Source organism: Anguilla anguilla, chromosome 17 (assembly GCF_013347855.1).
Source record: "Anguilla anguilla isolate fAngAng1 chromosome 17, fAngAng1.pri, whole genome shotgun sequence".
In the NCBI taxonomy this organism is placed as follows: domain Eukaryota; kingdom Metazoa; phylum Chordata; class Actinopteri; order Anguilliformes; family Anguillidae; genus Anguilla; species Anguilla anguilla.
This window is the reverse complement of record NC_049217.1, coordinates 22,859,374-22,874,665: the sequence shown is the minus strand read 5'-3', so window position 1 is coordinate 22,874,665 and position 15,292 is coordinate 22,859,374. Positions and strand designations below refer to the sequence as shown.

The 15,292-nt window shown below is 47.7% G+C and overlaps 1 protein-coding gene across 1 annotated transcript in view; it reads right to left on the bottom strand.

Moving 5' to 3' along the window:
• LOC118216805 (arf-GAP with dual PH domain-containing protein 1) overlaps positions 1-15,292 on the bottom strand; it is a 34,005-nt gene that overhangs the window by 11,453 nt on the left and 7,260 nt on the right. Inside the window, exons 2-4 of the mRNA XM_035398312.1 lie at positions 8,258-8,388; positions 5,785-5,876; positions 1,814-1,896 (exon numbers count right to left, since the gene is read on the bottom strand). Of these exons, the coding sequence (XP_035254203.1) occupies positions 1,814-1,896; positions 5,785-5,876; positions 8,258-8,388 (306 nt within the window). The remainder of the gene's footprint in view (positions 1-1,813; positions 1,897-5,784; positions 5,877-8,257; positions 8,389-15,292) is intronic.

Sequence of the window (15,292 nt, the reverse complement as noted above, 5' to 3'; positions counted from 1 at the left end):
CCGCAGCGTCGATACAGCTTCTCTCCCCCTCCCCCTCCCCCCAGCACAGTGATGTCATCGCAGGACACTGAAACAGCTTAGTGGTGTGTCACTGCACGCATGGCCTGGCGTGAAATCTGTGGCATGTACAGATCACACACATATGACTGGGGGGGGGGGGGGGGCACAAGGGCAGAGATTTTATAGCCAGATTGAAAAAGCGATTATTGTAAACGTAAGTGATCTCTCTCTCCCTCACTCTCGCATTCCCTCACTCTCCCTCTCTCTCTCACACTCTTCCTCCACTCTGTCAATCTCCCTCCCTCTCCTTCTCATTCTCCCTCTCTCTATCCCTCCTCTCTCTCCCTCTCTCCCTCCCTCTCACTCTCCCTCTCTCCCTCTCTCTCTCTCTCTCTCTCCCTTCCTCTCCATCTCACTCTCTGTCTCTCTCTCTCTCTACGGTTAGCTCATCTGCTCTATTCACTGCCGTCACACAATCTGAGGACCTCCAGTACAGCCGTCACACATGGCTTTGAATGCATGCTACTGTGAGAGAAATTGAAAACAGAACTACAGAGAGACAGAGGAAGGGAGAGAGAGGGAGAGGCTGATTACCTGACCATGGGGACAGATAGCAAGCAGAGAAAAAAACCTTTACAGCCTACAGACTCAGTGAGCACATCCTGGCCATCGAAAAAGGCAGACCTGGCTGCCCAGAGAGGACAGTCTGTGCTCACACTGCAGTCAGGGAGTGGTGGAGACAGAGCTGCACTTCCTCACAACATGTGGAACTTCCCAGGGCATAGGGGTGAATTTCTTTCTACCCAAAATTAATAGAAACATGCCCAGAATTTAAAACTTCAAATGACCACCGAAAGCTCCCCTATTTATTATTGCCATAAACTGAGGGACAATAAGTGAGCATATCAGAATAGGCCTATATTGTCTGTACGCCGTTTGTCTAGATTTATGTGTATATGTTCTTTTCACTGCTTTGGCATTATATGGAATATCTTGTCATGCCAATAAAGCATTTTGAATTTGAAATATGACAGGGAGAGAGAAAGAGATAGAGAGAGAAAATCACAGAGATATAGAGAGAGAGGCTGAGAGAGAGAGAGAGAGACAGAGAGAGAAAGAGAAAGAGAGAGAGAGAGAGAGTGAGAGAGAGAGTCCTCTCGACAGTCTTCCCCTGGGTCCACAGCCCCTGTGAGTGAATCACACTCGGCTCAGAATGACAGGGCGGACAATAGGCCTCGTCTTTCTGGCCCGGTCCCGGAGCGACGCGATGACCTCAGGCCAGTAAATCCTGCTCCAGGGAGAGCAGTAAAACAGCCCCAGGCCAACGGCACAGACCCCCTCCCCCTGCTCCCCCCCACTGTTCTCCTATCACAGGGATGGACAGCTACATATCGTATAAACCACCAAGGTCTGCAAGATATATGTTATCTTGCGCGTTTTACCCTATACCCTGACCTATGTCATGAAAACCGCTTTCTGAAATGGTACTGTGACATATACGGCTTTATTTCAGACAAATTGAGCAATACAGGCACACACACACACACGCACACACACACAGACGTAGACATAGATATAGGCACACAAACACACACACACACATACATACATGATTACTACTACCTATAAAATCCATTACTAAGAGACATATTTTACATATACAAGACCTTACAAATCACCTGAGTGGGACACAGACTTCTGGGTCAAACAGACTCTGGACGGGACGGTGCTACCTGAAAGGCAACCCTCAAATCTGCGGGTCCCCAGGCCGCTGGGGGCCGAAGGTTCCACACCGCACCCACCACACACTCACCTGCAGAGTACGGTTCCTGTTTCTCCACGTGCACGAACTCCTTCCTCTCGTACTTGGCCCGGATCCACTGCTCCCGCAGCAGCCTGCAGAACAGAACACGGGCATGCGTGTGCGTCGGTGCGTGCTCGTCAAACGGCAACCGCACACGCGTGCGTGCGGCAATGCAGTTCAGGCGCCCGCACCGCACCGTGAGGACAGCGATTTCCGCACACAGCAAAAACACACTGGAAATGATGGTTTTCAATGGGGACACAGACATTAGCTTTGCCTCTGTATAATTGTTTTAGCGCTCAAGCAATGCTAGCCAGCTAACGTGCTAGTTTATTCCTGCCCACTGCACCCCAGTGTACATGGAAAATAGCGAAACCAGGTTTTGCCGTACCTCCTTCTATGCCCACCCGTCACTTCTTCTTTTAGTCTTCCTCACCTCCTCCTCCTCCTCCTGTCTGTTGCTCTTCCCCTACTCCCTCTCTCTGTCTGCCTCTCTCTCCCTCTGCCTGGCTTTATGTGAAATATCTACATGTCCACAGCCGTGTGTGACAGATTCTAGATTTCACGGCCAAAGACGTCGTCCCCGTTGGTTTATTAGTAAAACAGGAACTCTAGAAGTGCAAAGACCTGCCTGCTTCTCGTTATTTTGATTCCTCGCGCACTCTCTCTCTCTCTCCCTCTCACTCTCTCACTCTTTTCCTCTCGTCCTCCGCACGCTCTCCGTCTTGCCGCTAATCCGGATTAACGAGGGGGCCGAAATATGAATAAACAACCAATCGCTCTGCGTCTGTAGCCCCATGTATCAGTGTGTGGTGGAGACAAACAGCCCCCCATCACACACACACACACAACCATTCAAAAGTGATAAGCTCAGAGTCTGGCCTTGTTTTCCTGCCACATATTTACTTCAGAAAAGTGATGTCTGTCTGTCTGTCTGTCTGTCTGTCTGTCAGTCACTCAGTCACTCGCTCACTCGAGCAAGCACACTTTTTCACACCTGGGATGTTTTATTTTGGGACCCAGGTATTCAGGGAAACAGAAGCACAAGATGATGTTTTTGAACTTGTTGTTTGGCCAAGCGAAGCTCTGCATATGGCTCACAAGGAGGAACAAAATTCAAATGTGGTGGTAATTTAATTTAGAGAGCATGCTGAAGGGGGTGACCACGGTGCTTTTTGAGGTTTTGCGCATGCACACTACAAACTGAATAACAATACTGACATGTTCTTTCTCCGCACTTCATCCTGCCATCCCACCATCTGTTGAATTTACAGGATTTCACTCCATGCCTGACGGCCTGACATTCCTTTCACTGGTGTTTCTGATGTTGCCTCTGCAGTGTCTGTGTGTGTGTTTCTGTGTCTGTGTGTGTGCGTGTGTGTCTGTGTGTGTGTGTGTGTGTGTCTGTGTTTCTGTGTCTGTGTGTGTGCGTGTGTGTCTGTGTGTGTGTGTGTGTGTGTCTGTGTTTCTGTGTCTGTGTGTGTGCGTGTGTGTCTGTGTGTGTGTGTGTGTGTGTGTGTCTGTGTTTCTGTGTCTGTGTGTGTGCGTGTGTGTCTGTGTGTGTGCGTGTGTGTCTGTGTGTGTGTGTCTGTGTTTCTGTGTCTGTGTCTGTGTGTGTGTGTGTGTGTCTGTGAGTGTGTGTGTGTGTCTGTTTCTATGTAACCCAGCAAACCTACAGAAGCTCTGCAGAAGCACTACAGCAGAACCTGACAGAGAGCTCAGGCGGCTGTGGCCATATCATTAATACCTCAGGTCTGCGATTGGGCAGGCAGACCCACCGAAACTGCAGTTTACACGTGAGAAAAGCCGCCACAGAAAGCACAATGCCCTATTTAGGGAGACCGTCTAGCTGCAGGTGCAGTATTTTTATCCCATGTCCACAGAACTGAGCGAGCCTCCCCTCCGCTCGGCTAGCGCTGTGTCACTGCAGCATTCGCGCAGGGGAAACGGAGACAGACAACGCATTTCAAACGCGCTCGCGTTTCAGTAAAATGCATGTGCCATTCAAAGAATCTTTATTAAATGCCTTCTGACCACATGCACATATAGTATGCACATACTCTCACGTCTCCACACACCCACACACACACACACAGACGTGCACACACACACACACATGCACGCAGATGTGTATGTGCACACACACACACACACACACACATACAGACACAGACATGCACGTGCACGAACACAAATGCACACACAGATATGCACATGCACACACACACATATATATACACAGACACACACAAACATGCAGACATAGATGGGCACCTGCATACACACACACACACACACACACACATACATACACAGACACACACACAGAGACACAGACACACACACACACACACAGTTGAGTGTGCCGTGTCATTGCAGTGGTCCTGCGGTGGTCTGTAGCCCTCATTCACACAGGAAGAGGAAACAGCCTCTCCCATTGCTCACTGCATTCACAGCACATGACAACGGCACACAAACATCACTGCCACACACTCCCTTTCAGCGCTCCGACAAGCTCGTTCGCTTTCTGCGTTCAAAGGTGGCTATCGTCTTTATTTATCTTCTGTGAGCAGAGGCACAATAGCGTTAACACCACTCACACCCACTCCACACCCACACACCCACACACACGCACACACACACGCGTGCACACACACACACACACACACACACCCACGCAGCCCATATGCCTATCCCATGCACGTGCATTCAAGCTTAAGGCCAGAGGCATCGCAGAGATTCTTTCCAGGTTCGATGATCAGGAGAGCACACGCAGTACAGAACGCTTTCACATCGCGGACCAGGTCTTCACTCTGGAAAAAGTACCTCGGCGCGGCCTGGCGGACGTCCCGCCTCACACCCCGCCAGCCTCTGAGCCATTCCAGCTGCTTTTCTCCGAGAGGGACTTTCGCTGTCAGGAGAGGCGGCTCCATGCATCCTCGGGGCCAGGGGAGAGCCCTGCACGGAGCCTGTATTGATCCTGGCCTGGCCATTAGCAGCCGCCGCAAGCCCTCTGAGCATGGGCGGTTCTTACTCACCCACACAAACTCGCTCACCCCAACCCCTCCTCTCCCTCACTCTCTGCCTGCGTGCAGAGCTGTGGGCCACGCCCTCGGTCCACTGCAAAACTGCACAGCCACACACCTCCCTGAGCCCTCAGGAAGGGCACAGCACAGCCACACACCTCCCTGAGCCCTTAGGAAGGGTACAGCACAGCCACATACCTACCTGTGCCCCCAGGTAGGGTACAGCACAGCTACACACCTACCTGAGCCCCCAGGTAGGGTACAGCACAGCTACACATCTACCTGAGCCCCCAGGTAGGGCACAGCACAGTCACACACCTACCTGAGCCCCCAGGTAGGGTACAGCACAGCCACACACCTCCCTGAGCCCTCAGGTAGGGCACAGCACAGCTACACACCTACCTGAGCCCCCAGGTAGGGTACAGCACAGCCACACACCTACCTGAGCCCCCAGGTAGGGTACAGCACAGCTACACACCTACCTGAGCCCCCAGGTAGAGACAGCACAGCCACACACCTACCTGAGCCCCCAGGTACAGCACGGCTACACACCTACCTGTGCCCCCAGGGAGGGCACAGCACAGCCACACACCTACCTGAGCCCTCAGGGAGGGCACAGCACACACTGCACATACTTTGAGCGTACGTGGCATGGCGCTCGCACCCACATTTACGCTCAAACAAAGCGAGGGTGCAGTGTAGCGGTCAGGGAAGCGGGCGTATAAACTTTGAGCAGGGCTGCAGGTTCCAGTCCTGCTGAAGCTCACTGCGCCTGAGCTGCTCTAGATAAATATCCAGCTGCACAAATGGATTGTATGCAAAAAAACGAACGCGAGCTGTGTAAGCAGCTCTGGATGCGATTGGCTGAATGGGTAAAAACACAACGCTTAATTCAATGTGAAGCGCTGTTAACACACCGTGTAGGACAGTAAGGCAGAGCTGCAGCACACTTACTGGCAGTCCGTGTGTGTGGGCCGGTAGTAAAATGGAGGGATCTTCTGTTCATACTTGTCTTTGGCGGCGTTGTTTCCAGTAGAGGCAATGAACTAGAGGGAGGAAGAGAGGGAGAGACACAGAGCAGAAACATTAGTGAAGAGCTACATTATCTGTGACTAAAACCTTTTTTTTTTAAAACCCTCTCCAGCCCACACCATGACTTCCCTGAACATCATTTCATCACCTGTCCTTCATTTTGAATTCCCTTTCACGGTAATAATGTTGGAGGTATAGCTGTGCAAGGATAGGTTTAGCTGTGAGGCGCCATTTACTTTTTAGTTTGCAATACTAATTGTGGGTTTGCCTGGTTAATTTTACACTTATTTACACGCACACTTATTGAATATAGTAAGTGATAATATTATGGAGATAATATTGCGGTGGTATCGCACTTTTGTGTTCCTGGTATGAACACTGATGCTCTCCACTACTGTATGTCACTCCGGAAAGGTGCCTGTAATGTAAAGAATCTCTGCTCTGCTAAGACCTGTGATGTCATAAAAGCGGCAGCCGCCTCACGGAAGGGACGCGCAATTCACCTCAAAATCAATTCAAACAGACTGTGAGTGCGACAAAGGTCATAGGTCAATCACCAAGATAACACTGCGCCGGTCACACCCGCAGACCAGGAACGCGGCCATTTAAACACCCACAGACCCTAGTCTTCAAACGTGCAAACCAATGACTGCCATCCAAACCACACGGTGCTACAGGAGAGAGTTGGCACCAATCAACGGAGCCCTCACAGGAGCGCTCACAGGAGCCATCACAGGAGCGCTCAGAGACAGAAATCTGCCAAGAGGACATTTTATAGAGCCGCACGAGGCCAGACGTAACAATAATAATAAGGGCGGCAGTGTAGTATAATGGGTAAGGAACTGGTCTTGTAACCGAAAGGTCGCAGGTTCGATTCCCGGGTAGGACACTGCCGTTGTACCCTTGAGCAAGGTACTTAACCTGCATTGCTTCAGTATATATCCAGCTGTATAAATGTAAAATGTAAAATGTAATGTATGTAATGTAAAAGCTGTGTAAGTCGTTCTGGATAAGAGTGTCTGCTAAATGCCTGTAATGTAATGTAATGGAATAAACGCTGGGGCAGGTCTGTGCAGGGGCACATAAACGAGCCACTTTTTCAAAAAACACACGGGCAAGGCAGTCGGCCAGGCAGGCTGACTGTTCGCCAGTTGCCCCAGTACCCGCCATCGACTCACTGCTCAGCTGATTCAGCGCAATCCGTCCAAATGCTCTGTTTCGTGAAGAAGAAGAAGGAAAAAAAAAAACATCTTTTTCCACCCCCCTGGAAACTTCAAGCTGCTTTCAGTCTTGATTAGGCGTTTATATTAAAGGTGTAACTGAGAGGCCATTAAGCTGACATTACAGAGACAGCCCCGACAGCCCGGACCGCCGAGGAGCAGCAACGGGAGGAGCACCAGACTGCTGCACATTTCAGGTGCCAACTCTGAAAAATGTACCCTGTGTGAAAACACTCACAAGTACTGTGTGTGTGTGTGACACTGTGATTACCGTGCCCCCCCACCCCCACCCAGGGAGAGGGGGGGAGAGAGATAAACAAAGAGAGAGAGAGAGTGAGAGAAAGATAGACAGAGAAAGGGAGAGAGAGAGAGAGAGAGAGAGAGAGAGAGAATGAGACAGAGATAGGGAAAGGGAGAGAGAGAGAGAGAGAGAGAGACAGAGAGAGAGAATGAGACAGAGATAGAGAAAGAGAGAGAGAGAGAGAGAGAGAGACAGAGAGAGAGAATGAGACAGATAGAGAAAGGGAGAGCGATATAGAGAGAGCTGTGACCACTCTTTTCCTCATCCATCTCTCTCATTAACACATAATGCCGCCATCAGCAGAAAGCCCTTCACTCATTTCAGCAGAGCTGCCATAAACAGCACCGTCAGTATCCCTGCCATCTTCTGCCCCCCCCCCCCCCCCCCCCCCCCCGTTTTCCCCCCTCAAAAATGATCAGCTGCCAAGGACAGACCTGAGACACTCTGTACTTCCATCAGAGTTCCCCCCACCCCACCCCCAACAACCCCAATCGCTAGGATTCGCCAGCTCGTATGCCAAGCGCTATCTCATCTCTCTGGAGGGATGGGGGGGGGGGGGCACATTGATGACTTCTTCAGGCCACTGCAGCCCAGGAAAGATAAATAACCAGCGATCAATTCCAGCAGGCTGGGCAGAGAAGGGCCGGGCAAAGCAACAGCAGCCTGAGGTTCAGCAGGTTCTCCCCCCCACCCCCCCCATCCCCCACCCCCCACCGCCCACCTGATTCAATCACCCCCTTCCTAATTCCATCACACCCCTTCCCTCATGCATCCACCTCCCCCCCCCCCGCCCCTGCCCCGTAACCTTGCCACAAATGCCACAACAATCCCCCCCTCGAACAATTGCATCCTAGGCCCCTCCCGCTCCACTTACCTCCACCTCCGCCGTCTGCCAGGCATCCAGCGTCACAGACTTGACGCGGCTGATCTGGGGGATGTTCCGGTGGATTCCGGAGCAGCGTTGGCATACGAACACGCCCAGCGTGAAGGACGCCCAGTCTGGGTCTGCAACGCAAAGCAACGAACACACAGTCAGACCAGCAGCACAGGCAGGGTGGTGGCTGCGTGGTGAGGCGGAACTGTAGAGCAGGCCAACCCAACCCTGCTCCTGGAGCTCTACCATCCTGTAGGTTCACTTCAACTATAACAAAGCACACCTCATTCAACAGCTAGAGACCTACCGTCCTGTAGGACTTCACTCCAGCTATAACAAAGCACACCTCATTCAACAGCTAGAGACCTACAGTCCTGTAGGATTTCACTCCAACTATAACAAAGCACACCTCATTCAACAGCTAGAGATCTACAGTCCTGTAGGATTTCACTCCAGCTATAACAAAGTACACCTCATTCAACAGCTAGAGATCTACAGTACTGTAGGATTTCACTCCAGCTATAACAAAGCACACCTCATTCAACAGCTAGAGATCTACAGTCCTGTAGGATTTCACTCCAGCTATAACAAAGCACACCTCATTCAACAGCTAGAGATCCACGGTCCTGTAGGATTTCACTCCAGCTATAACAAAGCACACCTCATTCAACAGCTAGAGATCTACAGTCCTGTAGGATTTCACTCCAGCTATAACAAAGCACACCTCATTCAACAGCTAGAGATCTACAGTCCTGTAGGATTTCACTCCAGCTATAACAAAGCACACCTCATTCAACAGCTAGAGATCCACGGTCCTGTAGGATTTCACTCCAGCTATAACAAAGCACACCTCATTCAACAGCTAGAGACCTACCATCCTGTAGGACTTCACTCCAGCTATAACAAAGCACACCTCATTCAACAGCTAGAGACCTACCGTCCTGTAGGATTTCACTCCAGCTATAACAAAGCACACCTCATTCAACAGCTAGAGATCTACAGTCCTGTAGGATTTCACTCCAGTTAGGCTATAACAAAGCACGCCTCATTCAACAGCTAGAGATCTACAGTCCTGTAGGATTTCACTCCAGCTATAACAAAGCACACCTCATTCAACAGCTAGAGATCTACAGTCCTGTAGGATTTCACTCCAGTTATAACAAAGCACGCCTCATTCAACAGCTAGAGACCTCACTGAGCTGCTAATTAACAGAATCAGGTGTGCCAAATTAGGGTTGAAATGAAAACCTACAGGATGATAGATTGGACAGGAACAGGAGCAGAATTGGGCAGCCCTGGTATAGAGTAACAGTCATGTGGAGTACCAAGTCAAATCAATTTTAGGATAAAGAGACCGCTTCTGCTACGAAGCCCAGAGTGTGACTAGGCCGGCCTCCCTCTGCGGTCGCACTGTGGGAGGACTACTGTGGGAGGTCTGATGACATCGTACAGTTCTTACTGTTTGCCCTTCCTTGCCGTGTCCCTATAGTGTAAACCGCTATAACCATCATTTGCTCACTCACTGCAGTAAATCACACTTGATTATGACCTGTATGAAATGTGTGATATCTCACAGGGGAAGAACTGCACGTCAGTTAATCCTGTCATGTCAGGCCATGTACAAGTTCTTTAATCCTTCGTCCATGACGGACATGAGACCATATATCTGATTATGAAGGTATACATCAGCTAATCACTGTATATCAGTTAAATCAATCAATCAATCAAATCATCGGTTTCATAAGATTTGGACTCTGAGATGTGAAACATTACCTTCAGGCGATAGCAAAAACGAACGCTTTTTGAATAGCCCAAACATTCCATGAGCAACTGAAAACACGCAGTCTCTCTACATGTCGGTGACAGAGGCTCACAAGCGTGTTAGCGGGGACTAACGAAAGATCTTCACACCAGATGTGCCAGTCTACCCCATATCGCCAGACTGGTGTTGAGAGCAGACTTTCGCGTCGGCACTCACGTCACAGTAATCTGCCAGTTTCAGTTCCTCGTTGACTTACTTCGGTTTCTCGAAAGTGTCCTCAGTTTTAAAACTGATGATGGCACAGCTTGAAAGGGGAACATATTTCTTCTTACTTTTATAGACTTTCACACAGTGTACTGTACAACACGGCCTCAATAAAACATCTGTCCTTTAACATGTACATTTCTTCGTGTGTTAGTTTCCTTCTTAACAAACACAGTTCAGGCGAGTCCAACGATCACCAAAACGAAATTGCAGAACTGTTTTAGTGAAGAGAAATGATAAAACTTGTGTATATTTTCAGTTGTCTGTGAAGTTAAGGACAAATGTTGACTGAATGCAGGCACTTGTGTACCACTCAGCCTGGTTCACACAACGCCTGGAGCAAATGAATAAGATTTGTGTTTGCTGGGCACTGGCTTTGATTAATATTTTTGGATTAACTCCAATATCGAGGTACAAATGATATTCTTATGGTAATCTCCTTGAAGGTGAAAAATACATAAAACAAGAAATCAATGTTGTAAATGATAAATAGCGAGTGGAATTTTTAATGGCCAATTTCGAACTCACGGCAAGCTATCTGGCAGGAGAACTGAGTTTGTGTTGAGATATTCAATATCACCCTGACAACAGCAACACCCAAAAAAAACGGGCAATTCTCCAGTTCTCACTAAATATAAACATTATTTTGACTTCCAGAACAAAGATGAGCAAAATCCAGACATGCCCAAGTTAATTACTTTAAACCCAGCGGCATGTATCATCCTGGATGCTTGTGTCCCACGGAGCTGTTCTGTTCTATGTTTATGCTTTTGGGCATTTCTCCACCTCCCTGCTTCCAGCCTGTTCCTACCTCGGTCTCGTTCCTCACTCCCAATCTCCGATCACTCTTATCACTCGAATCCTTCCAATTTGTTCCTGCAGCACTTTCACGTTACACTTGCATCTCCATCCTGCACTTCTATTAGGCTTGTATCATTATCTTGATGTAGTAGCTTGTTGTCATGCCTCCTAGTTTGACTTACCACTTTCTGACTTTGCCTATGCTTACTGTGTGAACTGGACTTATATGTAATGTGTTCATGGCTATGGATAACTGTCCCATAATTAGTATCGTACCTTATCGGACCCGTCCTGTGTTTTGTGGTTGTTGCAGCGACCTTCAGTTTGCACTTACTGTAAGTCGCTTTGAATAAAAGTGTCTGCCAAATAAATGCGATGAAATGTAATGGAATGTTTTACGAAACAGCTGAGGGTAACACAAACCCCAATCAAACCCATCAATCTCCAAGCCAGGGCGCTTACTCATTATTATACAATGCTTCACTTTTGTTCATATACACCTTAAATACAAACATTGTCTGGAGATTCCTCCTTCTAAAATATGTTGCTGGAAGTGTCTGTTTATTACATATCACACAAGTTAATAAGAATTAACAGTAAACATTGATCACCAGGGCCACTACCACTGCAAACTTCTTGCATAATTTCAGTGCCATATTACATCCAACAAGGTAGTTCTACTTGAAAATACCATGCAGAGATTCAGCACTTAAAGTCAATCAGTTCACAAGCGTCTTGAATTTAAAAAATAAAAATAAATATAATGAACAATCATAGAATCTCCAATGGTATTAGAGAATAAGCGGTTGGAAACGGGCATCCTGAAGTGCAATCTGGAATTTACGAAAAGGAATAAAGAAGACACCGTGTCAAATATTTAATATATTATAAACTGTGATGATGTGATCCCACTTTCCTCCCACTGAGAGTAAGAGTGCCATTTGGCATTGTAAACTTTCTGTCACTTCCGACTCATATATATATATATATACACACACACACACACACACACACACACACACACACACACACACACACACACACACACACAGTACATGCCACATCAGTTTGTTGAATGCATGGTGACCACTGTAAGGTGCCTGAAGCAGGGTCAAAGGTTGAAGGGTGATGTAAAGGGTGGTGATAGGTTGGGAGGTGCCGTGTAGCCTACGAGAAGGGTGGAGAGCAGCCGCATCAGGCTCTGCTGAGCAGCTGAGTCACCAGTTCTTCCTCCACCACCTCCAACATTGCTTTTTCTAAGGAAGGTTCCAGAATGCACACTGGCCATACAGCTAGAATGCCCTCTGATCCTTTCAATCAGGGACCATAGAAGGTTAATCGGAGCTGAGCGTGCTGCTCTGGACAGGGCTTCAACAGCTATCAGTTACTAATAGCATTAGGAAGTATCCGTATTTTAAATGCAAATATTTCTGTTCTTTGTGATTGTCATTTCCCAGTGTGCAACTCCGCATTGGCTGTGGAACTGTGCCGCCTTGCACCCGTTAACAAAGCGGGCTTTTCAAGGCGGACTGAAAGGAAACGGGTCTTCTTTCCAAAGCAGATGTTGGGAATGCTGACCCTGATCCGCCAGCTCTTCGCATTATGCGGTTATCAACGTAAATTTGCCTGCGCACGGCAGCCTGCGAAACAAACCGTGACAGGCTGCAAAGCGGCGGGACCCGAAAGGTGCCCGGGTTTGTTCCAGCGCACGCCTCGCCTTACGACAGGGCATTAATCAAGCGATCCCCTTCCGCATCCAAGTGTCAAGAACATGTCCATGAAAATGAGATTGGTCTCATGGGAGGGGGGAGGGGGGGGGGGGTTGCCATACGCCAGCTGTCTGGGGGTATAAGTCACTCGGATGAACACTCACCTCACGGTACAACAAAAAAAAATAGGTTTCAAAAATTATACTTCAGCCATTTACAGATCAACAGAGAGCAGAGACAATCATTTTTTTCCTCTCTCTAAGATATACACATACAGTATTTATATGCAACACAAGTCCCTAACTTCTTTCATTTGTACATAATAACCGTGTCACTCTTAAAATGAAGGAAGCAACCAAAAATGAAAACAACTTGTCTATCCTGAAAATTTTAAAAAGGAGCAGAGGGGGCATAGGGTTACTAGGGACAGTTTAAAAGCTTCATACCACCTTGTGTTTGAGGAGACGTGACTGTACACAACTTTACATCAACCATCATGTGGTGTTGGTGGTTACGCTATTCACATTCGCATAACATCCTTTTTTATTTTTATTTATTTTTTTCAAAAAAAAACAAGCGTGGCTGAAAAACTTTTGCCAAAGGAACGGCAGCTTGACTTTGGCGTGGGACTGAAACCCACGTCCTTCCGTTGTCTTTTTTCTGTGGTGGCGGTGGGAGGGGTCAGCAGAGATGACCACAAAGAGAAACAAATGCGCTGAAGTGTTTGAAGACTTAAAAGGGGATGAACTAAGAACAAACATTTTTATTACATTACATTACAGGCATTTAGCAGACGCTCTTATCCAGAGCGACGTACAACAAGTGCATCAGTTCAAAGTGCAGAGGTGCAGAAAAACACACTAGAGTGAAGTAAAGATCGTAGTGCCAGAAGTGACCACATGGATCAGGACGCCAACCCTGTAGGGTAACCTGTTCAGCAAATAAAATAAACAATCCCGCCAAGTACAAAACTAGCACTGAAATCACATTTGCCTAATCAGAATCAAACAAAACAATCCTGCCAAATACAAAACTAACGAGATCGCATTAGCCTAACTAGGTACATTGAGCTAAACTAGAGGCTAGGGAGGGGTGGGGAGAGGTGCAGCCTGAAGAGATGAGTCTTTAGTCTGCGTTTCGTCAGTGTTCATGAACAGAGTAGTGACCACAGTTTCAATGCTCAGTTGAAACACGTCAGAATTAGAGGGCCTTTCTCTTGTGACAAATAGTATAATTAAGCATACTTAAATTACATTTAGGCAAATTGCTGATTTCTTTTCACAACACGTTCACATAGGCAGCCTTTTATGTGCAGAAAACACACTGACCATTTCAGCTCGTTACAGGAATAACTACATGAACTGCTCGGAAAGAGTGAGTGAGCTAAAATAAAAACCACCCACATTGGCTTATTTGTATTATTTCCACAGTCTTTCATCTACACAAAAAATTATCCTGACATTTTTCAGCACAAAATCAAATGATTAAAAAAAACGCTCTTTTTTCCCTAAATTTATGCTAGCCATCTGGCCATGTTCCAAGTTCACAGTGAGTTCAGACATGCTGAAAATTCATTTGAAGAAAAAAGTGGGCGCAAAATTGAAAAAGAAAAACCTTCACATGCTGCAGGCAACCACAAGGCTTTCGGCCAAAGACAGCTAGCTGCCGGCTTTGAGCTCCGATCGCGAGCAAACGTAGGAACGGTGAGCAAGAACAGGAAAGGCAAAGGCTGAAAACTGACACGCTAGATCTGCATTCTGCAAATTCAGCAAATGAGCCAAGAAGAACGATTCACACGCAACTAGAACAAAATAGCGATCTGCACTCGAAACGTAAGAAGACTGAACGCCTGGTGACAGTTACGCACATGAGCACGTGGGAAAACTCTGCGGCAACAGCAGGCCGGGGTTTTGACTTGAGGCTCTCAAAGACAGACCATTCAGGCACTGGAAATTACCTCAAGCATTTCTAGACCGCTCTGGGGAGAAATGAACTAAAACTGTTTGGAGTTATCACAAGTGCTGTGACAGAAATAGCAGCTTGGCGAGTTGTACCAGGGTACTCACTGAAATGACTTCCACCAAATGACACCTTGGTGGGGCGGCATGCCCCATACCTACCTGTTTACAGCACCAAGGGTTTGGCACTTCTCAGGGTTTCCCACAGAAATAACCACAATGACCACAGGCTCTCAGCCCTGAAGAACATTAACTTCTGTACAGAAAGAAATCACAACCAACTTCACACGTCCACACAATAAAGCCCCAAGCTTGGGTTATTTTGTGTCTTTTCACCATCACCATTACACCATCACAAATGCTCCAGTATCACTGTCAATAATTCTCCCCACTGGGCATTCAACTACATCCACCAATAACATCTCATCTTGAAATCAGCCAATTGCAGGACAGTCAATACACAGGCCAAAGGACGTGGTAATAACTTTGTGGTCGCCATCTTGATTTTGACTGGAAGTTTTGCTTCCCAACTAATAATTGC